This window comes from Hoplias malabaricus, chromosome 3, assembly GCF_029633855.1.
Source record: "Hoplias malabaricus isolate fHopMal1 chromosome 3, fHopMal1.hap1, whole genome shotgun sequence".
NCBI lineage: Eukaryota > Metazoa > Chordata > Actinopteri > Characiformes > Erythrinidae > Hoplias > Hoplias malabaricus.
In genome coordinates, this window is record NC_089802.1 from 50,323,327 (window position 1) to 50,350,698 (window position 27,372).

The window sequence follows — 27,372 nt, forward strand, 5'->3', positions numbered from 1 at the left end:
AGGTGCGCCCCTGTTAGCCTCCGACCTCAAAGCTACGGAGGTGAGGCTAACAGCCCCTACCCTTAACGCCCCCCCAAAAATTTCCCCGGACCTGAGGGGGTAATCCTCCAGCGAGGGGGAGACTCCAGCTCGCTTCTTTCGCCGACTCCTACGACTCGCGCTGGAGCAATCACTCGACTCATGAATTGACTCCTCCCGAAGGCGTTGAGCCACTGTGGCATGTATCTGTCGGAGCCGGCTATTCCATGTCGCAGCCCTATCGAACATACTGTCTGTGCTAGCTGCGTCCTGGGGGTCGTACATTCTGTCAGGAACGAGGGGCGGATAGAAGGAGGGCGGACGCACTCGCTAAAACACAGTTCTTTAATAAAGGGAGGTAACCAAACAAAGCACGAAAACATACAGGGAAACAAGGCAGGCTAAACTAAACAAGGGGAGCTAAACAGGGCAAACGGGACTGACAGACTAAAGAGTAAACGAAGGAACGAGAGAGGAAAAGAAACTACGACACGAAACAACGACTAGGGAAACAGACACGGAGAAACTGTGGAGACAGACGGACAGACTCGAAAACACGACCGACTAGACATGAGAAAAGAGAAATGAGAAATGTACGACCAACAGGACGTGACACAAGAGGGCTTAAATACTCACACAAACGAGATACACCTGGACAGATAACGAGGACGGGTAACACATGACACGGACGAGGAGGCGGAACAAAGGCGGAGACTCGAACATAAACAAAACAGAGCCATGTGCAAATAAAGCACATGGCGGGGACAACAAACTGACAGGACGAAGGTGTGACAATAATGAATGAATGAGTGAAAATAAGTAACGAAATAAAAACATGCTTCATCAGATAACTGCATGAGTTCAGCTTGGAGTAATATGTTTATCACTGAGATAATCTCACATAGGCAAAAAAGCCTAGATTTATTCAGGTAAGTTTTACTCAGTATCGGATCGGAAAGGAAATCGGTGTTATCAAACATCAATACTTGCAGGTCTGACAGAAACCTCTCGAGTGGACATTTTTTTTTCTGCAGTGCGTCCCCATTGGCTGAAGATGGACACATTCATTATCTGTAACCGCTTATCCAGTTCAGGGTCGCGGTGGGTCCAGAGCCCACCTGGAATCATTGGATGCAAGGCGGGAATACACCCTGGAGGGGCGCCAGTCCTTCACAGGGCAACACACACACTCATACATTCACTCACACCTACGGACACTTTTGAGTCGCCAATCCACCTACCAACGTGTGTTTTTGGACTGTGGGAGGAAACCGGAGCACCCAGAGGAAACCCACGCAGACAGGGGGAGAACACACCAAAGTCCTCACAGACAGTCACCCGGAGCAGGAATCGAACCCACAACCTCCAGGTCCCTGGAGCTGTGTGACTGCGACACTACCTGCTGCGCCACCATGCCTCCAAGATGGACACAGTAAAAAAATAATTAAATAAACAAAATAAACAATAAATTAACAAAGATAATGGGTGGATTCTGACAGCCCTTATTTCAGTAGTTAATGTACTACCTTTTATGTATATATATAACAATTTGTGTGTGTATAAGAAAACAACAGAGGCGTAAATAACAGGATTAATTCCCTCCATCTGTGATGCCCATAAACAGCATGGGCAGAGCAGTGAGAGAGTAAGAGAGAATTCCCTTCTCTCCAGCTGGGAGGAAGGGTGTGAAGGTGAGATGAGGAGAGAAACACACGCACATACACAGAGGAAAACACACCCACACCGTATGCACAGTAACAGTGGCCCAGGGACACCAGCGTCCTCAGAGGAAACTTCCTGTCCAAGTTGTCTTTATATAGTAATGCAATCCTATTATATTTATCCTTCATCTTCCTTTGCCCCAGGTAGTAATGATGTTTCCACTCATTTATTATTCCCTCCATCTTCCCCTCTCTCTCTCTCTGTCCCTCTTTCCCCAACCCATGTTAACTCTGACTTGGCAACATTCTCTAACTTTATTCACACACTCCTTGCTTTCCTCACCTCCTGCTGAGAGTGAAGTGAATTCATTTTTTTATCTGCACTTCTCATCGCTCTCTGTTTCCAGGCTATAGATGTGTGTTTCCTCATTTTGCTGTTGATTCTGATCCCAAGAGAACCATACATCTGTCCACTACCTTGGAAGGAGTCAGTAACCAGTTTTAGTGACATGATGGGAAGGCTGGGTAGTGTAATAAGAAACTATTATTATAACACTTTACATCACTTAATAGTTTTGACTTCCGTGACACTGAACTGCTATACTGATCATAAAAAGACAGCGGCAGACCAAAGGGTTTGTAAACACCAACCAGTGCACCGTATCTGCATAATATCATTAATAACAAGTCAATTTTCCTTTTTAGTAGTGTCCTGATTTTAAAATGTAGCACTGCTGTTTTCTCGATCATTACGTCCATTCCTTTACTCAGGAAAACAAAAAATCCTGATACGTCATGTATAGTGAGTGTTCATCTTCAGATATAAATGCCCCTCAGCAATAATCATGACTGAATGAAGATCAAGTGGGAGAAATACTCAAAAACCACCAGAACAAACCTGCTGTGAGAAAGGTGATGATAATAATTTAGTTAGTAATTATAATCTAAGAGATGTAATGTTGAAATGTATTAGTGTTGAATGTACAGTTCAGATTAACAATATCCTGATCATTTGGAGTGTGTTGTTAATCCTTAAGGCTGAAAATGCTTTTAATTGAGATACAATCCCTCTCATGGAATCACACAGCACTTTGTGACATAAAAAAATACTCTATGTAAAGATAAACATGCTCAGACTCACGTCATCTTGTTTTTTTTTTAAAATAATGTACATTTTGGAATGTTTAGGAACTGACCACCTTTCTGGTGGAATATGTAATTGCATGAAACCTGCAGAAGAAAATAGTCTAATGTATGTTGTGTTAAACAAATTTATCTTAAGATGGTGAGTGCATCCCTAGTAAATGAGAACACGATCAGAACATAGTGATGGAAATGTCTTCTATATTATGAAATTACATTTATGCCTATATATTTTCAAGCATTAAAAAAAAGAAAGCTTTTATGTCTCAAGCTCTATGTCCTACAGCTGAGTTGTGTGTTCAACACCTATGCTCCATGACCAATGACTGAGATCTCTGCCTCGCAAGCAAGCTCCATGCCCTGTGGCCAAGCACCGTGCCTGACAATCTTGCTAAATTCATGTTCATATTGCTTCAGATTCCATTCATTAACTTTCAGCTCTGTGAGATACGAGCCCCAATGGAACTGGGCCTCCCTATTTTGAACCTGTACATGTGATCTGATGTGGTCTAAAAAACACCTGCCAAATCCGACCTGACAACTCTGACTGTTGAATGAATATTTCAGGCTTTACAGAGCGCCTCGCATCAGAAGGACCATATATCATCACAGATTTTTCCCCTCTTGACTCAGTAATGCAACTTCATTAAATTTTAAAAAATGTCTTGTGCAGTGCAGCTTTCAACTTACTTGGATAACCTTAGCTATAAGACATGTCCCCAGCATATAAAAGTGTATTGACATGCTTCAGCGTTAGCTTTACTATCTGCTCATCTTAAAAATTATCTTACATCATTCAAACCTGCTACTTCACAGTGGTCACATGGTGAAATACTACATATTTTACTAAAAACCATTTAAAATATAAAATATGTAGTATTTATGTTCAAGTGAATGTGTGGCAACCCAGAGTGGACAAAAGCAGTCTTAAAATTTCTCTAAAACCTAACCATAACCTTAACCTTAAACCTATCACCAAGCTCCAAAAGCTTAGAAACATTACAGTTTGTAGCATACTAAATGCTATAACTTAAATCAAACTTTTAACCACCCTAAAATATATCTGCACTTATAAAGAATCATAAATTGTTTATAGTCTGTTTATTAAAGGTTAATAAATAAGGAGAAAATGTGTTAAAAGTCATTAATAATCACTTATAATCACATAAATAGAAAGTTCAACAGTGACCCAAATTCATTAACACTGTTAAATCTCAGATCTCTGGATACTTACCCTACTTTGTCTTCTCCATCAGTCGACATTAAGTGTGTCAGCCTCAGCACATGTTTGTTAATAGTTTTAGGCATTGATGATAATGTGTTGCACCTTATCACATGAAATGACTAAATTAATTTTCTAAAGTTGCCCTGTGAAGGACTGGCGCCCCCTCCAGTGTGTGTTCCCACCTTGTGCCCAGTGATTCCGTGTAGGTTCCTGATCCACTGCAGTCCTGCATTGGAAAAAGCAGTTACAGACAATGAATGAATATTCTAAAGTTTCAGCATATTCCTTACCTTGACATTTTCAGTACATTCTCTGACACTTTCACTATTAGATGATAAAGGGGTCACTGTTTCCCTTTTATCTCTGTGTTACAAATGATTATTAATGGTCTTTAAGGTGTTTACAACTTAAATTAATAACACGTAATAGACTGATTTTTCAGCCGTTTATTCTTATTTTAGTCGTCTTATTTTAAAGTGGTACCCCGAAACCTAACCAAAAATCTAGCTGTAAATTCCAAAAGGTTAGAACTGAGAAGTGGTGTGCTTGTGTAACAGTGTCGCTAACAGTGTCGCTAAGAGGAAACCTAAAGTTTTATTTTTTAGTTGTACATTGTGTACATAACAGCGAGTTTGAGTTTATAATGAAACTGCTCCACCAGTGGAAGGGAGTTTACTTAGTGAACTTTAATACGAATTATAATCAAGCAAAGTCTCCTCAATGTACAAATGACAATGTTTAAGTACGTATGGTCTCTTAGCGTTTATGTTTTATACAAGATACCAGTCCTAATTTGACCTAAAAATTCTTGCATTAACTTAGTCACTATTACTGGAACTAAACTTCATGCTGCAACAATGTATTTTGTGGGATTCATGATAAAAATTAAAAATTAATTCAAATACAGAATTTTCAGAAGCAAACTACATTCAATAGTTTATTTCCCTGCCTAGCATAACACTATATTTTAAATATCTATATTAGCATATTCAGACAAATATAATCATATCTATTAGAGATAATAATAACTCATATTAAACAAAAACCTATAACCCAGGTGATAACACTATGCATTGATCAACAAAGCTTCCCAAACCTCATGCACAAAAAGGGCCACACCTGCATGCATAAGCATACAAAGCAGGGGCTTATTTGTGCAGTGTTCCCTCCACTTCACTTCATGTAATAAAACACATTTCAGTCCAGCTGCACAGGGCTAAAGCAGATAAGAGAGGCTCATTATTCACTGCAGCACACAACATATGCACACACACACACACACACAGACCCTGGCCCACAGTGGCTGATAGAACCTGGATAAGCAGAGTGTGCTTGGCAGCACTGCATGTTTGTGACAGCTTCCGACTCTCTTCTTCACTCTCCACAACACTAAGCTTAAGATGAGGAAGAGAGAGAGAGGAGAAGACGAGGGGAAGTAGAAAGAAGTGGCCTCCCCCTCTGCCCTCAGGTCCTTCATGTACCCATAAGCAACATCTCTCTCTCTCTCTCTCTCTCTCTCGCTCTCGCTCTCGCTCTCGCTCTCGCTCTCTCTCTCGCTCTCTCTCTCACTCACTCTCTCACTCACTCTCTCACTCACTCTCTCACTCACTCTCTCTCTCTCTCTCTCTCTCTCTCTCTCTCTCTCTCTCTCTCTCTCTCTCTCTCTCACGCACCTTAAGAGTGCAGCAGCTGCCCCAGGAGTAGATGAAATATTCAGGTGGCCTTAGAGGGGTTGGGAAAATGGTCTGGCACTGGTCTAATTACAGAGATAGCACACAGAAGAGTGTATGCATGTGTTTGAAATTTCTTGTGTGTGTGTGTGAGCTTGAGCTTGAAAAGTTTTGAAAAAGCTGTTTTTACATAGTTTGTCCCTTGGCATGTCACTTGGAACCCAAAAAGCAGGTCAAACATGCACACACACACACACACACAAAAGGCTTGTTTTATAAGGTTCAGAGTCATAGAGTTCAAGTAAATAGTGTAGACACACCTCATCACAAAAAGGTGCTAAGTTATAGTTTCACATCTTAGAATAAAAACTATTACATCAAATATGGAATTATGTTTTGACATATACAAATCAAAATGTATTATATTGTGTCTTTATTAATGAAAAATACATGTTTGTAAACATCTAATAAATGCCAGTTGTCTAGTGTTATTAAAGATTAGAAATGTTTAGGTAATTACACCAAAAACTTTGAGGCAGTTCACCTGAAATGAAATGTTATTACTGTTGTAAAAACTAATTCACTTCTATCTGCTTTGATTCTAGCTTGGTATCTCTATACATTTTCAGTTACAGTACGATGTACAATCATAACTACAGAGTAAAAGCTACATGGAGCTAAAAAATACAAACACTTCTTTCTATCTTATTTTTCGGTGGCTATGTCTCACATTAGATAATAATGTGTTCTTCAGAACAATGTGGGTAGTTGTTTAGCGTGTGGTTGGTGTAGTGGGTAGAACTGCTGCCTAAGGAGTCAAATCCAGGTTTAGAAAAATATAGATTTGTAAAAACTGACAAGCAGGTATCGATTCTCTGCTCAGTCACAGATCAGTAAGAACTCATGATTAGGGTTCAATACTGTGCTTGGGTGTGATGCAGTAATTCTGTATGTACATCATACTGTACCAGACCACTTAAAGACATAACAGGGCAGAAACAATTATACACAAATGCTACAAAATTAGTAATATGTATAATTATTCATTCATTCATTATCTGTAACCGCTTATCCAATTTAGGGTTGCGGCGGGTCCAGAGCCCACCTGGAATCATTGGGTGCAAGGCAGGAATACACCCTGGAGGGGGCGCCAGTCCTTCACAGGGCACACTCACACATTCACACCTATGGACACTTTCGAGTCACCAATCCACCTACCAACGTGTGTTTTTGGACTGTGGGAGGAAACCGGATCACCCGGAGGAAACCCACGCAGACATGGGGAGAACGCACCAATTCCTCACAGACAGTGACCCTGAGCGGGAATCGAACCCACAACCTCCAGGCCCCTGGAGCTGTGTGACTGCGACACTACCTGCTGCACCACCAACATTAAATACATTTTTTGTCATATTTTGCCTCTTTTCTTTTCATAGTAGTGACTTCTTGACTCCACATTTTTTCAGCATCCATCATACCCATAACAAAACCTGTGTTTTTTCAGATCTGAAGTTAGAGTGGTGTCGAATGAATTAGTGAATGTCAAAGGTGTAAGCTTAAAGTACTGATTACCTGATACTGACGTTTCTGTGAACTACCACATCTTGTACTGTTCTGAGTCCCATTTTCTATTTTCATCTTTTGATGTCTTTTTGTTCGGTTTTCGGCAAGTGTATTATTGTATATCTTACATCAGGAAAGTCCCATGAAACATAATTTTTTTGTACTAAGTGGCCAATTTGGGCTAAATGTTAAATAAATGAAGGCCATTCTAACCCTAATCATCAAGCAGTGGATTGTAGTGGGAACATCAGTCTATCTCAGCATATTCCAGTGACCTGCTGCACTGACATCCACACAACTCACTCCTTCTCTGAAAGCAATTTCAATTCCCTGTTATTTTTGGTTTGTTTGGCATGCTCTACGCCTGTGCCTCCCAGACTTGGAGTAGGTGGTATTCCCTCTAGACTGTGAATGCAGAATTTTAACTTTGTATTTCATACACCTTCCAGCTGTGATTGGCTCAATCTGACATAATAATCCTGTTTAATAACATGAAAAGGTGCATGAGTGTGTGTGGGTACAGTGTGCATGTATGTGTGTTCCCCATCTCCAAAAGCAGGTGCTAAGACTATTTCTACTTTGCTGTGCTTCCCACATTCCTGAGGGGCCTGTGTGTAACTTGTGGCTGCTATGTGGCATCTGTGTGTCATGCCACATTACTCATGATCTTATCATACTGAGCTTTCCCCATCCTACACATAACACAAGATCTCCAAGCTTCATGTAATATAAAATGAGTGACATTAGATGAACATAAATGGACTGTAGTCCATTTTCAACTGTGACAGCTATCTCATCAAATGCACATGTCTTTCCTTTAAGTTCATGTACCATTAAATAGAGGTACCCACACATTTATTCAAAACAGCCTTTTAAAATCATGTTTAATACTAATTTAAACTGTCAAAATCCTTTTATCAAGGACCATTGTATCCTGTAAGAGCAAGAAATTAAAACAATGTACTGAATTTTTCTTCTGAATCCTGTTAGCACATTGCTGATTAAATAAATTCCAGGTTTAACATTGGCTTTCAAATGACTTGCCTCTATTATATGACAAATCTCCTATGTTTTTCTTATGTTCTATTATCTTATAATTCTTTTTAACATGAACATTTGCCCTCTTTAAAATGTCCTTATGAATCGGCTGATGCATGTGTTCGTTTTAGAGACGTCACAAAAACATGCAAATATGTGTTTTTTTATGCAGCCTTGTTACCGTATTTGGATTACACAATCTGAAAATTTCTGTTTATTTCATTTTAATTTATTTATCAACACGTTTTTGTCTATTGAATATTACAAGATGATTGTATTATTCAAATATACATTGCATGTAAATGTGATTAATGCGCTTGATTTAAAGATTGTTAAGGTCTAATTATTTGCTTGTGTATTCCATTTCATGTGATAATGAAACCAGACAGCAAACAATAATATCCTCTATTATACTGCATCTCCAAAGAAGACAAAAAGCTTACATAGCCATTTTCTTAGACCAAGGTTAAATCTAAACCTAGACTGGATTTTAAGTGATGAGATATTATTGGCATTTCAGTTTAGTCAAAAACTGATTAATCCATGTCAATACCATACCAACACCTGTCCATGTTTTACAGGTAGAAAATCAATTAAAGACATTATTATAAAAAGTTAATCTAGACAGTTAAATAACTATTTCACTTAATAGGTTCAGCTGGATAAGGTTCTCTATCATGGTAATAGCCTTGATAAAATCTTAAATAACAACTGAAAATATCATTCTATGTTCTATGTCTACCAAAACAAGCTGCCTTTGAATATAAAGAACAGAGAGCACAGTGAGAGAGAGAAAGTATGAGTGCATGAAAGATGTAGAAAACAAAATAAAAGAGTAAGTAAGAGAATGAGTATGAGACCAAGTGGGATAGGTAGAACAACATATATTCAGAAAAAAAGGGACATAGGGACTAAGACAGCATGTGGTTTGACTCATCTCAGAAGAGACAGCGCCTGTCAACAATCACAGCCTCCTGCTGTCACCACAGACACCAACAAGTGGCAGCTACCCTATCCAATCATTCCACTCCACATCCACAGCACTCAAGTCTCACTGTCAGTCAAACACATGCTGGGCTCTGTGCCATAGCTTGTTGCCAAGGAAACACCACATCAGAAAATGCAAGCTTTGGATTTCTTTTAGAAGAGTTCATTGCTGACTGTTTTGTCCTGCTTCTGGCTGTATAGCACTTATCCTCTTTCTTAACAAGTTTTTCATCTACAATATACAGTAATCCCACTGCTGCACAATAGTACAGTAAAACAATCATCTTACATCAATCAGCCTAACAAACATGTTTTAAAACACTGTTTATGATACTCTAAAAACCTAATATCAAGGGCAAGGTCCAATAAATTATAAATTATGCAATGGGCCATTCTGGTTCTGAAATCTAATTGAATGAGGAATGTTAGAAGCCATTGTACAGTAGATGGGCCCTTCCAATGAAAAATCAAAGATCAGCCAATTCCAAATTTTATTAGGACTGCTGATCCAGTCTTATTAGTGGGCATCAACACTTTCTCAGCATGAACAAGCATTTCGTTGAAAAATATTGGCTAATAAACAGGTGTAGTTATGTAGTGACCCTTTTGTTTCAAATGGACAAAGTCATTTCAGGCTTTATTAGTTTTTACAAAAGTGTCATATATAGGGTTCTTTGTTGACAGGACCCAACTGATATTTTCTCACTTGTGAGCTCACACAGTTCTCTATAAATAAGAGAATAAAAGTTATTAAAAAAAAATAATTGCTTGTATGGACAGTGTACCATAACAATGAGAGGGGGCTAGCATAAACATGTATGGATAAATGGCTTGAAAGTCTATTGAACATATATGATTTCCTCTCACTGCTGTGTACTTTCTCAAAAGAACAAGAATAAAATAGTCGTCAGTGTTATTATCTGTAGACGTAATAATAGTAATACTTAATTGACATATTCTCAAATACTGGTAGAATAAATGTTCATTTTTCAGTTAATTGGTTAACCGTTTCCCCAATGTTTTGTATACATTCTACATTCCATGATTTGGATGAATGACCATAGCTCTATACAAAATGCAGAAGGAGAATTAGCTCAGTAAGTGTGTCATGAATAAGTAATATGTCCCAAGCATAAGCTTTACAAAAAGACTCTTATTATTAACTCCATTTTCTTTAGGTAACTCAATGCTGATCTGAAAGTGAATTTAATACCACCACTGGACCAGAAGGTAACAGATCTGAAAATGCTGAAGCGCTGGATGTGGCACATCTCAGCGACCATGGCAGAGAGCAAACAGTGAAACCAGATTTTATTACTACCTTGAAATCAGAGAAAATACATTCCATAACTCATCCATGGTTATGTTCAAATGGAGTGCTTTATTGGAGACTTCATAGCTGAAACTGCATTCAGATTACTTAAATGAAGGTAGTTATTTTCATGCTTTTTTCTTACGAAAAACTGATTTAGTTTTCACTGTGTCTCCACAGATCCTGGCCATCATCTCAATCCTGTTCATTGTGCTTTCCACCATTGCCCTGTCTCTCAACACCCTCCCAGAGCTACAGGACATAGATGAGTTCGGACAAGCAACTGACAACCCACAGCTGGCCCATGTAGAAGCAGTTTGTATCGCTTGGTTTACCATGGAATACCTCCTTCGCTTTCTCTCCTCACCCAATAAATGGAAGTTTTTCAAAGGCCCACTCAACATCATTGATCTGCTAGCAATTCTTCCATACTATGTCACCATTTTCCTGACAGAGTCCAATAAGAGCGTTTTGCAATTCCAGAATGTGCGGCGAGTGGTGCAGATCTTTCGAATTATGCGTATTTTGCGAATCCTTAAGTTAGCTCGCCACTCCACAGGCCTACAGTCACTGGGATTCACATTACGACGCAGTTACAATGAACTGGGCCTGCTAATCCTCTTCTTGGCCATGGGCATCATGATCTTCTCAAGCTTAGTCTTCTTTGCAGAGAAAGATGAAGAAGACACAAAATTCAAAAGCATCCCAGCTTCCTTCTGGTGGGCAACTATTACAATGACTACTGTGGGCTACGGAGATATTTACCCCAAGACATTATTAGGAAAGATTGTTGGTGGTCTCTGCTGCATTGCAGGAGTGCTTGTGATTGCACTACCTATTCCCATCATTGTAAACAATTTCTCTGAGTTCTATAAGGAGCAGAAGAGACAGGAAAAAGCAATCAAGAGGCGTGAGGCACTGGAGAGGGCCAAGAGGAATGGCAGCATAGTGTCCATGAACATAAAGGATGCTTTTGGTCGAAATTCAGAGCTCATGGATGTGATGGTAATGGAGAAGACTGATGAAAACATGGTGAAAAAAGAGAAAGTGCAGGACAACTGTCACACATCACCAACCCGCTGGAAATGGACACCTAAACGTACCATCTCAGAAACCAGTTCTAATAAGTCTTTTACTGGGAAGGACCCAGCCTCTCCTGTTAGAGCCACCAGTCCATCCAGTCCACAACATCTCAATGTCCAGAAGCTGGAGGAGATGTACAGCAAAATGGGTAAGACCCAGTCCCAACCCAATCTGAACAGCAAAGAGAGAGGTCCATTGTCGAAATCAGCCAAGAGAAAGGATGAAATGGAGATGAGAAGCATTCATGTACCCACTACAACTGAAGGCGTGATGGATATGAGAAGCATGTCAAGCATTGACAGCTTCATAAGTTGTGCTACAGACTTTTTGGAGAGTTCAAGGTTCTCACACAGTCCAATCTCAACACTGCCTAGTAGAGTTAGCGCAAATCCAGGACTGGAGACCACCCTTGAACATGAGTCCATGAAGAATCCTGTAGGTCCACCCAAGCCTGGGCGAACAATGTTTTCTGACAGCCCCAGAGGCCTACGAATTGGTAACCCTTTGAAGACAAGGTCCCTCAAGGTCAATTTCTTGTCAGGGGAATCCACAGGCCCTGCTGCAGGTTCAAGTCAGGGCGGAGGGTCTGTTGCTTTATCAGACAGTTCTGCCATTTCGGATCGCTCCGTAATGAGCCCAGAAGTGTCTGTCTATACCACTGCCAGCAGCAAAACTCCACCCAAGACTCCTGAGACAGTGGTCCCAACTGTTTTCACATTTCATGATGCATCAATCAGCAAGTACATTGATGCAGACACAGATGACGATGACCACCTTCACGATGGACCAGGATCTAGTCCATCAGAGCGTCTCTTAGGTAATACCAGCCCCAGGCTCAGCAACAGTTCTCATCAACGAGGAGCAAACCACTTTGAGCAGTCCCAGAGGATGCTGGGACAAAAAAGTCTGTTTTCCTTGGAGGGACGGCCAGGGAATACGCAAGAAAACCATGTGATTTCAGGAGACAGAGGACGCTCAAAAACATTAAATGAGAATAATTAAAACAGAGAATGTAGCCTACAACAACTGGAATTATGAATGGTGGCACGAGCAACAAAATACAGATTATCATGATGATGATCATGATGAGAACAATATTCCAAACCTGAGAAAATGACATGCACGATAAAAAGCTGTACTTCCATGGATACAGAATATTTAGAAAACACTTAAGAGAAACTCTATAAACTGTTTGCTGCTGGTTAAAGCAATGACTATTGGAAAAACAAAAAGGACATTTGGTAGGGAGAGAACTTAAGGAAGCTCGACAATAACATGTTGATGGCTGACATTTTCCAACTGTTTCCAATCCCACTCTGTAGAATTAGGTACTTACTGAAGCCATTCTGTGCAATGAGCAATTTCACAGTTTTTTTTCCCAAGGATGAATCTTCCTCAAAACTGGCCTTAGTTTTATGCGCAGACAGTATGTGTTGTCTTTGTGAGTGTGTGTGTGTGTGTGTGTGTGTGTGTGTGTGTTTAAGCAAGAGGGTGTGCATGAATGCCATAGAGGGATAATGAGTAAGATTTAAAGACCAAAACAGTGAAAGAGAATTGTGTGAACAGCTGACATTAGTGTCCCAACAGACGTATCCTCTTGTGTGTACACATGCTCTGTTTTTAATACTTTTTTTTTTTGCTAAAAATGACAAATGAAATATTTCAGTTTGTTTGATTCCCCTTCTCCTTTGCCTAATGTCTCATAAACCATCCTTTGCTTTCAGAGGATACAGCCACTGTGATACATCATCTTGAAGTCAAATCATGTAACAACCCACTGTCAAACAGAATTTATATGTTATTTGTCAGATTGACTTGTTTAATTGTGTGTACAGCTCCAGTTTTTGATTATTTGTTTTCTTTTTCATCTGACTGCAGAACTCTTCCTCGGCTGCTTTAAAAAGGCAGTGGAATTATCTACATAATTTAATGGAGCCACGATCCATGGTTGATTGACTAATACCAGTCAGGTTGTTGGGAGCAAAGTCAACGGTTTAGCTCCCAGAACTGAAAAGACAGCATTGAAAACAGTGTTTTCTTTTACTGCATCATGAATGAAAACTGATAGCTTGAATAATTTGTTGGTTGTAGAAAAATGCTGGGAATGATAAACCATTATAAATTATAGTTAGATACTTTATTTCTGGTGGAATACAACATACTTTAATGTGGTACAAAAAAAATTAACTAAGGAATCTAAAATGTATATTTTTTAAATATTTTATAAACAATGAAACTTAGATTAATAAATTATGCTAATCTCTTAGTTTTGCATTTCAATATAAATAGTACAAATATTTATTTTAAAGGGATTGTATTTACTAGCTTATTTGGTGAGATAATCTCTTTGTATTGTTTACTACTGTTTCCTGGTCTATATATATGTTATGAAATATTCCTGTCCTTTTATTCATTTATCCTTTGTACGATAAATGGAGCCAAAGAGTTTTTCACTTATGTGGCGGACACAACCATCTCCTTAAAATCTTCACATTTTTTCAAAATTTCTTCATAATTCAGTCATTATTGTGTAAACAAAGTCATTCAGAGTGGTTTGATATTAAATTAATAATTTTTTTTTTTACAATGGTGATCAGAACCAGCAATCACAGTGTCTACAAGGCATATAAAACTGTATATTTTATTATCTCTGCAATGTTTATAAAGGTAAATTAGTGGTAAATCTGGAAAAAGTACTGTTTTTCCATAACTATATGCTTCATAACAACTTTTCTTAGCCATGAATATTTCAAACAAACAAACAAAATAGGCCAAGCTGCAAAACTACCATAAAGCAATGTCTCAGGAATCAGGAAGAGTATTCATGCCCAGGTCATGTCTTCCCTTTCTGTAATTTGGCTGTGACTTGTAGGCATTCTACAAAGCTTCTAATGTGCCGGTTTTCTCTAGAATTACCCAAAGCATATATCAAACTACTCTGAATTACTGTGTTTACAAGTTCAAACGAGTGCATTATGCAGAAAGTTTGAATATTGAAGTTCCCCCTGTAACACACTCCAGCGAATCAGGGCAGAACTTAGCAGTCTTTAAAGTAAAGCTCTGGAGCACCCCAAAGCAGCTAGAACTATGTGTTGCATAGATTGTATTTTAGTGAGATTTTTTTTAAAAAAGTTTTGATATTTTTTGTTTATCTAACATGTTGAATAACTAATGACTGCCATGACTAAGGATCTTTTCAGATGAGCATATTTGCCACACAGTTCATGAAGCTTTCAATAAACACAACAGAGTGTTTATTACTCTGCGATTCAGCTCAAATTCACATTTTGTCACACGTGCAGCTACTAATGCACTGCCTTAGATTGCCAGTAATAGATTCTGAAAAATGCAGATGTTAGTAAAGTTAATACAGATTTTAAAAATGGGCAGTTGTTGCCTTAGAAGCCATATTACATAGAAATGCACCAACATACAAAGGGAATCAGCATACTAATGTGGACATTTATAAGCACACTGGCATCCTTGACACCATCTTGACACACAGTAAACTATTACAACTTAATCAACTTAAGAAAAAGATTCTTTGAGACTGCAGCTGTCTTGGTGTCCTACCTAACCCCAATGGGTGACAGATTCAGGTCACATCCATCTCATCCTATTGATCCAGCTCTCTTGTCCTCCCCATCACATGAAAGATTTACTGCCACACATACTAAAGCCATTAGCACGGGTGCTAATTGCTACCGTGTTAACTTCTAACTGCAGATTGGTGCATGACCAATAGCTTGACGCTAAGCTGACCTCCTGCTTTGAGTGGTTTTACTCAAAGCTGAATATCTGTTAACGTCCTGAAGGCATTTGATACGTAGAAGTCATATGAAATTTTCAAAATTCCACTTGTGCATGAGCTAAAAATAGGACAGACTATCAAAAAGAAAATAAGAAATTATTTAGATGACTCTGTCCTGTTTTCCTCTCTGGCTGTTGATGTTTTTACATTAAAAGAGGTGCATACTTTGTCCCTTTGTGTATGTTTACATCGTCTCCCTTTATGTCTGTCCCCATTCATTAATGTCCTACTTTCGTGACATTTTTTCCAGCAGATTTGTTTGCCCGAGGAACAAGAGAATCTAAAGGAAAGGTAATAATGAAAGAATTTTTATTTAATCTGTAGGTGATTTGTAGTTAGATTGTGAAGTATACAGACAGACAGGGAGAGAGAGAGAGGGGCACTACAAACAGGTATAGCAACGCTTTGACAACACAGTTTCCATGGTGATAGCAGCGCCATCCAAAACAGTCTGGCACTGACAGGCTGTCTGGCCTACTGTGCAAAGAATGTTAGACAGACTCATGTAAAACTCAACAAAATTATCGTTCATAAATCATACAAGTCACTGAATTACATTACCATTATGGGTGTTTGTCAATAAACAGAATGAAAATGAAAATAAAAGCTGAGAACAGGCTGAAAAACAGTGTGATGCCTTGTCTGACCTACTGTACTTGCTCATTTTAGTCCTAAAATAATCAGAACATTACAAGGCAAAAGAAATGTAAAGATATTGGATATTAATTCATTTCTGACTCCTTTTCTCTTACAAAACAAAGCAAAACCTGTTTGAAAGTGCATTGTCTTTCTGAGCCTTCCATAGCAAAAGGTTGTGACGTACGTCAATGCTCTCATACTTTGCACATATACACTCTGCTTGAAATCACAAAGAGGAATATCTCTAAAAATTTAACTGGTGCTTAAACTCTAAGAAACAATGAAATAATATATAAAACGTCACAAGGATGCACTGACTTTAAACTTTTTGAAGGCAAGCTTCTGTGATAAAAGGTTTTTCCTAAAAGAGCATAGATGTGTTTCAAGAAAAAAAAAGTCCTTAATTTAAATTACTTGCTTCATCAATACAAGTATTTTTGTTCTCAGAATAATTTACAGCAATTGAAACACATGTTCCACTTCATGAAGATCACATCCTACAGACATTCTACAGATTATTCAATTATTAACAAATTACTTGATGATTAGAGTGATATATATGGTCAGGTTTTAGGTTCAGATTAAGGTTCCTTTTAGCATTATGGTAAAGTAAGTTAAGATTGAATGTAAGATAGTTGAACATAAATCCACATCTACAAAGCACTGACAGTAGGCAACACAAATGAAGTGTCACAAAGACTTGTGTTTTTAACACCATGAAAATGTTACCTACCATTTTCTACCTGTTTCCCTCAAATGGCAAGAGCCATATCTTCCAGTAACAGAACCACCCAGGCTGCTTAGCTTCTTTACTTGAAATGTAGTTCTAGGACGCCCTCTAGTGTGGAAGAAAAATAAGCATATTAATTACAATACAATTACTTCGCTTTATGAGGCTGTGACATTTTTATGCAGGTGGTGGGGACAATGGGGTTCATGAAAAAAATTAGCCAGTGAGCAGGTTTATTAGGCCTGCCAAATACATGAATTGAACTCACACTTTCAGAGAACATATTTTGTTACATAATTCATTATATTTCACTAATTTATTAAGGCGTTAGGCGCTATAATAGTTATTTATGTATTTTAATAATTTTTGGCAATTAACTACTCCATCCTATTAAAGGGAAATAAAGTCTACTTTAAAGAGGACCACTTGAAGCACTAAAAAAAGCCTTAGGTGTATCAGGTAGCAATTTCTAAATTAATACTTAATATAATCTTTTGTAACTGCTTCATCCTGTTCAGGGAGTCCACACAGGTCTACACAGAGCGCCAGTCCAACCTTCCCCAGTGGAAGACCCTAAGGTATCCTGTGTCAAAAGGTATTCAAAAGGCTTTCACGAACAGGAGAACATTTCCCCACAGAGACCAGTGTTTCTGTCCAAGCAAATGTTGAAGAAAATATTCTTATTCTTATACAAATTATTGCAGTTATACACCATTACGAATTGAAGGGAAGACTGTTTTGTGAATTAAATACTCTTAATACACGTAAACTTACAAATGTTTAAAGAGAAACAGCGAACAATAGCAAATGTTAGCAACTTCACTGTAAAACACAACCGACAGTTTCTAAATGGGCAGTTTGAGTAATTAATGTAGCTAAATATTTTATTTACTGCATGTCCCATATAAAACTTGGGCGGTTGCAATGACGTCAAGTTTGCTGGAGTCTTACATCATCACGGTGCGCCCACTGTGTCTCGGAGTGTGTGAGCGGTTTAATGGCGCATCAGAAATCCTGAAACGTTTGGGTTTTTAGGAGCAGATCAGTGTTTATCGGGTAAAGCGCTGATGCGAAGCGACTGTGTGCGGGTTTTCTGTGGTGTGTGTAATGCGCTGTGTGATGTTCGGTGTGAGGCTGGAGGAAAGCGCGGCTCTGAGTGCGCCGCATGTAAGCGTTAGCTTAGCTCAGCTCACCTTAGACTGCATTGGCATTTACAGAGACAGATACAGAGCCTTATCTTTAACTGTTTTGAGCCGTATCGTGAACATATAATCAGAATCGTTTGACCAACGACGCTAAATAATTATTTGTTATTAATATTGTTAATTGTTCTTTTTGGAGTGGGAGATTTGAGTGTTAGGCTAATGACCGACTAACTTGCCTGTTGTAGAGGTTGGCGATATTACAGTAAATTAAAGATCACAGTATTTCAAGACGTTGCACGGTATAGGTACATCATAAATTCACTCGTAATTTTCACCCAGACGTTAGTCACAAGACTTGGTCTGAAATTAATTTTGAACAATAAATAGGGGACTGCAGTGAGTGACAGTACAGACACAATACAAACAAAACAACACCTTGCGTTGGTGTTGTTTTAGCTTTCTCGGCTCACTAGTGTGTAGGTTCATTGACATTGTGTGGTCCGGGAGATCTGTGAACCCTCCGGTACCACAGAACACAAGAACCGTATGTTTTTCAGAATTTTGATATCGATTTGGTACCGAAGTATCGGTTCTTGTGACATCTCTATGCTGTTTAGGGATTTTGAAATGTCCACTAAGATTTCGGACAAGTACACAAAATGGTTGATGATTTATGGGAACACAAAGTAATAATTTTACCTTAAAGTTACAGCTTCAAAACCATTATTATGCTTCACTGACCAGTAGTAGGGAGAATGGCTTTGGTGCCCTAAGTAACTATTGGAGGAAGGTTTTTCCAAAAGTAACTCTCCCATTTTCTTTTCGTAATATTTTTTTTTTTTTTCAAAGTGAAACTAGTTATTCTTTAAATAGAGCCCTCACCTGTAAGAAGGGTGCAGATTAAGACATAGCTTAGTAGTTTCACATTTACGACAACCCTGGGTGTATCATTTTGCTTCCGCTGCACACGTTTTGATTTTGTTGAAGTGTGTTGTATATCCAGACTTCATTGTTCTGTTTCTCTACAGCTTTCTTCTTTCTGCCTGTGACCTGCAATGAGTTTGTTTGGCTCAAGCTCCGGCTTTGGCACCGGAGGCACAGGAGTTTTTGGCAGCACCACAACAGATAGTCACAATCCAATGAAGGTACACCACCAGTGTAGATTATTGCATATTTGCAGAATTTTTCCTGTTCCCCAGTCCACCTCTTAATTAATTTTGTTTATACAGGATGTAGAGGTTACATCTCCACCTGATGATAGCATAAGCTGCCTGGCTTTCAGCCCTCCAACGCTGCCTGGAAACTTTTTGATTGGAGGATCTTGGGCTAATGATGTAGGTCGTTAACAACCTGATAACTACATTGCATATATATATATATATATATATATATATATATATATATATATATTATGTAGTGTTGTAAAAATGTTCATCATTTGTTCATGTTTTGTGATGTCAGGTGCGATGCTGGGAGGTCCAGGATAATGGACAGACTGTTCCTAAAGCACAGCAGATGCATACAGGCCCAGTACTGGATGTCTGTTGGAGTGATGTATGATAGTTTTTTATGTGAAATGCTTTATTCTCGGTGTTGTTCAGTACAGCAGCTGATAAGATGTCTAAAGCCTTTATGATTCACAAGATCAAACCCACAGAAAATAAGAAATGGTTTTGATTTGCAGTGTAAGAAATGCATTCTATTCCTTGAGACATTCTTTAGTTTTTAGGTATGAGTTTGGCAAATTAGTTTTTGGTTCTCCACCGGTTCACTCTTGTCAGCAGTACACAGAAAAACTTGTGTAAGTTCATTGCATAGGTTTGGGGTTTTAAGTACACATGGTTATTATGCTTTGAGTTTAGACATCACAAGTTTTGTTTTCTCACTCATTACTTTAACCATCATTAAAAAGTCCAATTAAGCAAATATCTCTGCAATGAACCGTTTCCTTTCAGTCCACTCTGAAAGGCTTCATAAATATTTAATAATTTTGCTGATGAAAACATTAACCTTTAACTGAACATGTTAATGAATGTAGAAATTTGTTATAGAATTAATCATCACAAGAAGCTGTTTAACATATTATCAAGCAGTTAGTAGCAGACAGTTTCTGCTTTAGTGTTGCTGTTCATCTCATCTCATCTTTTCCGCTTTTCCATTTCAGGGTCGCGGTTTTAGTTTTGCTATTGATACTGTATATTAAACCTACTGGTGCCAGATTTTTCACATCATTTACCTCATGTGAGTGTTTGAAATGTACTAAAATGTTATTTCTTTTTTAATAATAGGATGGAAGTAAAGTTTTCACAGCCTCCTGTGACAAAACTGCAAAGATGTGGGATCTGAATAGCAACCAAGCCATGCAGATAGCGCAAGTAAGCTATTCCCTTTGTTGGTGTGTTTCAGAACCAGTGAAGAAATATATATACTAATTTGTCCAGCTCCACAGGTTCCGGGCATAGCTTAAAATTTAGGCCCCCTCAGCCATTACTTGCTGCGGTATTTATTACTTGCAGTGTGCCCCGCGAATGATGACTCAGTGTGTGTGTGTTGTGAGTGTGAGATTTATTTATTTATATTTATCTTTTTCAGATTGTAAGTCACGATTATTTTGTGGGGAAACAACCTGTATTGTAGAGATGTGTTGTCTGCATGTTCAGCTATTAGTTTTTGTAGTGGCTCAAACATTCACTATTTGAATCAATGGGAAATCAACAAATAATTCCAGCCTTGCAGTAACCGTGCGTGTGATGTTTGTAATTATCTTGTAAATATTTTTTGCTATTTTCTAAAGCATGACGGTCCAATCAGGACAATTCACTGGATAAAAGCACCAAACTACAGCTGTGTCATGACGGGCAGTTGGGACAAATCACTGAAGGTAGGTACACGTTCCTGTTAGCTTAACTACTTCACTTTTTTGTGCCTTACTGAGGCTCTATATACAGTAACAGAGCCGCTGCTAAAGTATCCTTTTTGAATGCAGGTTGCTTGTATTCTGTGCCAGCTATGATTTATGCTACTGAAGGAAATGATACTGAAATAGTTTTTTCTTTCTGGTGGATTGACAGTTCTGGGACACGCGTTCCCCAAACCCCATGATGTCTTTGCCGATGCCAGAGAGATGCTACTGTGCTGACGTGGTAAGGAAATTATTAGATATTACATATTTATTCCATAATTTTTTCCTGACAGCAACCATAGAACAAGAAGTTTTGTGTTTAATGTTCTATTTTGTGTGACATCACTGAGCATGTGAGTACTTGTGGTTTTGTACAAATAACATAAGAAATCTTTGCACTTTTATGTCATTAACTAACATAACTATAACGAATAATATTGCGATTTTAATTGTGCCAATTTTTTACTCTTGAGTGAAATATTTAAGATAAGAAGAATGCAGATTACACTTCATATTTGTGTGCCGGCCATAGGGAATCGTTTTCCCCATTATATATTTAATCTCTGTGTGGATATCTTTTGGCCTAATTCCATAGTAAACAGTGGTGGTTAAAATTTTTTTTTTTATTAAGATGCTGCTGTTCATAGTGCCATAGATAGTGACTTACAAGTACAACTGGGCTTGGGTTTATTTAAAATTTTTTCAAATAGCTCACCTTTAGAAACTATATCTATTCACTTAAAAATAATTTTGCTCACTGTTTATGGGAAGTGGCATTTCTGAAACTGTTTGAATAGTAAGATGGGATTGTAGGGGAAAACATGTACAAAGAAAATTTAAGACTGATGTTAAACACACTTCTTGCTTTGCGTACAGGTGTATCCTATGGCTGTGGTGGCCACTGCAGAGCGAGGCCTTATTGTATATCAGTTGGAAAATCAACCATCAGAATTCAGACGTATAGATTCACCTCTAAAACATCAGGTTTGTCCCAGTTTGTGTTTCTTTTATAGTAGTTGAAACCTGAGCATGTTAATTTAGAAAGTTCAGGTCACTAATGAATTTATACAAGTATGGCAGTGGACAAAACTTTTTTTATATTTTGTTTTGCATAGCACCGATGTGTGGCCATCTTTAAGGATAAACAGAATAAACCTACAGGATTTGCACTGGGCAGCATTGAGGGTCGAGTGGCCATTCATTACATTAACCCGCCCAATCCGTAAGTCTACATAAACAATCTAACCTTCTGACTGTATTAATAGATAATAAATAATAGTGAATAATATGACATTTTACATTCTTTCCCTAGAGCCAAGGATAACTTTACCTTCAAGTGCCATAGGTCCAATGGAACCAACACAGCCACACCGCAGGATATTTATGCTGTATGTACACTGACAGTTTGTAATAATTTCTAGTACTGTATGAACAGTTTTCAAGAGATATATAAATAAGTTGGAGAAAGTACTAGTTATCCAAGTGCTAGTTGGACATGGCAATGGTATCCTTTCTGTGTTTAATAGTACTTGTAAATGGTGTCATTGGTGTGACTGTGTCTGTGTTTTTCTATCTCAGGTGAATGCCATTGCCTTCCACCCAGTACACGGCACCCTAGCTACTGTGGGCTCAGATGGCCGCTTCAGTTTCTGGGATAAGGATGCGCGCACCAAGCTGAAAACGTCTGAGCAGCTTGATCAACCAATCACAGCTTGCTGCTTCAACCACAACGGAAACATCTTTGCCTACAGTTCCAGCTATGACTGGTCCAAGGTACAGTCTCCCTTTACTGCTGAAGTGTCCAGGAAGAAATTATTCAGTGGAAAAAGAAACTGTAAAGACAATGTCCACTCGTTAATTATATAAAAACACATGTTAATCTTAGGCGGCATTGTAACGCAACAGGTAATGTTGCGGTCATGAAGCTCCAGGGTTCTGAGCTTGAGCTTAAACATCACCTCAGGGCACTGTCTGTCAGGAGTTTGATGTGTTCTCCCTGTGTCTGCGTGGGTTTCGTCTGGCTGCCCCTGATTCCTCCCACAATTGGCTGTTTGTAAGTGTGTGTGATCTTGCTATTCCACTCAAAAGCTGGTTCCTTTAATGATTCTTGGAACATTGGTGCTTTCTAGTGAAGCTCTCTAGCCTGCGTTTAGATCCCAGCATGGATCCTAACGCATGTATCTCCAGAGCTATATATAAATGGACAGACTCATGACAAGGGTTCATTCTTTGTTTATAGCAGGTTCAGATCAGAGTGAGATATGATGTGTGGAAATATTCCCAATTTCAGAGCCATCCTTCTGAATGAAGAAAAGTAGTTAACTCCCATTGTTTCACATTAAATACAGCCCCAGAAACACAAACATATGGAACGTTCCTGGTTTGTTTGCAGTTATTTATAAAACATTGTATATGCCCCTGACCAGCTCCACTGTGCGATAACAATTTGAGGCTCTGAGCTCTTTCTGAAGTTTAAGCTCAGAATGCTCTTTTTAAGGTTCCAGCTATGAACAATTTTTTTTTTATTTTATTATGTTTTTTTTAATTGTTCATAAACCAATTTATGTTTGTGGAAAAGTACCAAATGGTTCCAAATATGGTGAACTAATCCAGTTCTTCATTGGTGGAAAACATGGATAGTTATACATTGATGCAGTTTAATATCACCCCTCCGCACCCTGTAATATTGTACAAAGGACCCATGTTCTATGCTGTCTGTTTGCCAAACGCTGGCAAGCCAAAAGAAGTCAGTGGCAGGCAGCGTGAGAGCCCAAGTTCTGAGGCTTGTATCCCAGTTAACTTAATACAAGCCTGTATAAAACTTAGAGCTGAAGGACATTAATGCTGTACAATCCTGGGATTGAGTTATCTAGCTATGTGAGAAATCCTCCATTATGATATGCACCCAAGATATTTTAGAGAAGGGAAAACTGGAAAATCGTCTTAGTACAGCTTTGAAGTTGTGTGTATTACTCTGCAGTATTACCTATTTTAATTAAGTAGTAACATAGAAAATGGATCTGCTATAAATTTCTTTTCCTTTTAATACTTGGTTTTGTTTCTCAAAGGGTCATGAGTACTACAACCCCCAGAAGAAAAACTACATCTTTCTGCGGAATGCAGCTGAGGAGCTCAAGCCTCGGAACAAGAAATGGTGAGAGTGGGATTTCCGTTACCATGGAGATGGTGTCTGTCGCCAGACAGGGCTGGGGTTGCCCTGCTTCCTTATGCTGACTCTCCTCTGTGTGCTGTTTTGACAGCTGCCCTCCTCAGCATCCCAGGATGCTTTGCATGCTGGAACAAGGGCATTTTTGTGGGAGATCACTGCTATTAAAAAAGCTACATGGGTCAGAATATAGAGCAGAAATTTTGCTCAAAGTTGTGTTCTGTAAAATATCACACATTGTGTCTGACCATTAGATCAGTATTTAGGTGCATAGCTCAGATCAGAGCTGGATTAGGCTGTGCATAGGCTGGGTGATAAAAATGTAGGTCTGTTTTACTGGCAAAGCTGAAGTAGCCTTAACTTTTAGTGACGGGAGTCATAATTTGTTCCTGTTGGCATATTTTGTGAGTCAGAAAAAAAATTAGTAATTAACCAGTGTTCTTACTAACCTTAAGTACTGGTTATAATTTATCATTGGAGAATGGTCTCCTTAAGAATTTTACCAAAGATAGGAACTATGAGAAATGAATATAGAGAAAAATGACGGGTATTTGGCTGATAGTCATTACATTTGTACTTGTTTTTTGGGGGATGGGAAGAGAAAACAATAAACATCTGAAAAAGAAAAAATGCTGTTATGACTTATGACTGACTACTACCCCTCCTGTCTTTAGATCCATCAAGCTGTCACATCTTGGAAGACCTGCGTTAGTGTGTAAATACGGCAGAGAGCAAGAGACCCCTTATGGCTAACATCTGGACCAATGGCGTGGCATTGCATACTTTGTATGGACCAATCAGAAGGGGCCAACTGCCCCTGGGTGATGGTGATAATTTATGGCTCTGAATCAAGCAAAAGAAGCCATGTTTTAGTGTTCTTGTTGTACCTTATGCTGTTGTTCTTTTTTTTCCCTCTTCTTTTTTTACATTCATGACTGCAGCTCTTCTTTTTCTTTTTTATATCGCCTTCCAAAGAATTACAATTCCACCTCTGCTTTACTGTTACAGTATGGTGTAGAATCCAGTCTTGATTATTTGAAATCAATAAATAAACCTCTGCAGGACTTTCTCCGCATTTGGATATATTTCTATTCTTCTGTTCTAAAGGTAAAACAGGATGGTGTTGGGTATGTGCTTCAGTGTACTAAAGAAATATTGCTTTAGATCACTATCTCTTGATTTTTTTTTTCTCTCCCCAATGCTTTTGCACCTAATTCAGCTTATTTCTCCAGTTGCATTAGCATAGGACGAATGTGGAAGGCGAACAGGGAACTCATGGGTTTCAGAACCCCTTATCTACAGTACTGTGTTTTCAAACATTTTTAATTTGCATTACCCACACACAGCACACTTTTACACATCACAACAGTACTTATATGCTTCTAGACATAAATATGCGGACAATAATTTTTCCCAAAGAGAACCCTTACACATGAACATTGTTTTACTGTTTTAGGAATTTTGTCCACCAGGAGGCACCATATAACTTCCAGAATTTGAGTTGAAGTGCGGCTGATTATCAAAGCACCCAGATCAAAGTGAGTGCATCAGGTGAGCCAGTGAAAAAGACACGAGTGAACCTCTGCAGACTTATCAGTAGGATATGAATTTGCAGTTTAGAGTGAGCTACAAAGGTCTGGGGTGTGAAGGCTCATATGCCCGGGGTGTAAAGGTGTCAGAATTGCCACCCTGCTGTGGTCATTAGACCATCACTTCACTGTCAGCTAGGACTTCAACACTTAGCAGGAGCACTCCAATAGACCGTGGGAGAGGAACCACCAAGACAAGACTGTCTTGGGTGTTATTCCTTAAATTTCATTGCCTCGCAGACTGCTTCACACGTGTGATGCCAGTAAGCTTTAATAGTGCTATGAAAATATTGATTTAACATGGTTCACTGGTGGCTATATTTGGCACAGTTGCATGAGTGAAGGAGTGAACAGTAGAGGTTCCCAATACAGTAATACAAGTCTTGGCATGTACTGCTATTGTGCAGAGCCTTGGTTGATTGATGCTGTTCTGTAGCTATCAGTAATGTGGGATGCAAAACATTTGTGACATGACCTAGCTTTGGGTCAGTGGAGTTGAGAATCACAACTTTGTGCAGTAGTGCTATTGACATTTTAAACGATTCAGCAGGCTCTTCTGGATTCGACAGCATAAGCTTCATGATGCTTTTGAATAATCAATTTCTAAAAATGTATGTACGGGGATTGTTTACACACTGATCTATTTATACGTAAAAATAGCATTAAGTTGGGGAAATATTTGATTTTTGTAAATTTACTCATGTAAAGTTCAGAGACTGACAGCTGTAAGCTCATACACTAGGCTAATGCATCCTGAATTTAATATGTCTAAGTAATATTCGCTAGATGTATTTTGTTTAGCTCTTTACTGACGACGTAAAATATCAGTGCAAAACAATTAACTATATCAGTATTTTACTGCGTAATGAAAGCTTTTATTTTTAGCACATGTTTAGCCATCGAGCGGATGTAAGCCCCTCCTCTACCACTACCCAGTAGAACACACGTTTAAGACTATTGTTGTCAAGTTCATTGACTTTTGGCGGGTTATTTAGCATTAAAAAGAGATCAAATGGACGGCCGAGTCACTGCTGTATAGAGCTGTCGGCAGTCAACCGTTTGTGTTGTCACTGTAAATAGTTTACGAGCATCAATTCTCAGAAGGGACTCCATGTGTTGGCTCGCTTTTAAACCTAAAAAAAGCGTAAAAGCCTATGACCTAATCCCTTATTCAACATATGGTTTGAAGTTCTGTACACGGATTATTAAACCTGGAGGCTTCCTCTGATCTCATACAATCACGTTCACAACAGACAGTCTAACCCAATACTATCTTCATTGTTGTTGTATTTGCATGCAGTATATAGAATTTTAGACTGTTGCTGTATTGTTTTTGTGAATAAATACTGAACATGTCAAACATACAGTTGCTGTTTTCCTTTGTTTGCTGGGTGCTGGGGCTCGATCAAAACATGAATTCACCGATTCTATATATTTGGACATTAAAGTTGAAGCTCTCTAATGTTTAGACAGAGTGACGACTTCTCAAACATAAACATGACTGTACAGGCAGTATGTTACGCTAGACAAACCTGAAGACAAAGGAAACTAAATTTAGCAACAAAAAAGTGGCAATCAAAATCACCAGAAAGATCAACAATACACCTTTTTGGATTTGACAAGAGGATCGGACACAGTTCAGTCAGCCATTATGAAGTCCGTTTAAATGAATATTTATGAAGTAATACAT

General features: G+C 38.6%; 2 protein-coding genes across 4 annotated transcripts in view; both read left to right on the forward strand.

Moving 5' to 3' along the window:
- LOC136692493 (potassium voltage-gated channel subfamily B member 1-like) overlaps positions 1-12,702 on the forward strand; it is a 63,390-nt gene extending 50,688 nt beyond the window's left edge. Inside the window, exon 3 of the mRNA XM_066665936.1 lies at positions 10,798-12,702. Within this exon, the coding sequence (XP_066522033.1) occupies positions 10,798-12,702 (1,905 nt within the window). The remainder of the gene's footprint in view (positions 1-10,797) is intronic.
- Positions 12,703-17,820: 5,118 nt separating this feature from the next.
- Positions 17,821-25,168, forward strand: rae1 (ribonucleic acid export 1). 3 transcript variants are annotated; one of them, XM_066666401.1, is made up of 13 exons: positions 17,821-17,936; positions 19,054-19,170; positions 19,255-19,359; positions 19,487-19,579; positions 20,314-20,400; positions 20,820-20,906; positions 21,097-21,168; positions 21,804-21,911; positions 22,043-22,149; positions 22,240-22,315; positions 22,506-22,700; positions 23,996-24,081; positions 24,768-25,168. In XM_066666401.1, coding segments are annotated over exons 2-13 (1,107 nt in total). In that variant the 5' UTR covers positions 17,821-17,936; positions 19,054-19,080; the 3' UTR covers positions 24,769-25,168. The 3 variants fall into 3 exon arrangements, with proteins under 3 accessions (XP_066522498.1, XP_066522496.1, XP_066522497.1); XM_066666399.1 differs by lacking the exon at positions 24,768-25,168 and having other exon boundaries at positions 23,996-24,085; XM_066666400.1 differs by lacking the exon at positions 24,768-25,168 and having other exon boundaries at positions 17,925-18,047; positions 23,996-24,085.
- The last annotated feature ends 2,204 nt before the right edge of the window (positions 25,169-27,372 follow it).

Coding starts and splice junctions, on each gene's coding strand:
- rae1 (XM_066666399.1), top strand. CDS start 19,081: ATGAGTTTGTTTGGCTCAAGCTCCGGCTTTGGCACCGGAGGCACAGGA. Junction 20,907..21,096: donor GTTGGGACAAATCACTGAAG/GTAGGTACACGT, acceptor GTGGATTGACAG/TTCTGGGACACGCGTTCCCC. Junction 22,150..22,239: donor TACATTAACCCGCCCAATCC/GTAAGTCTACAT, acceptor TTCTTTCCCTAG/AGCCAAGGATAACTTTACCT.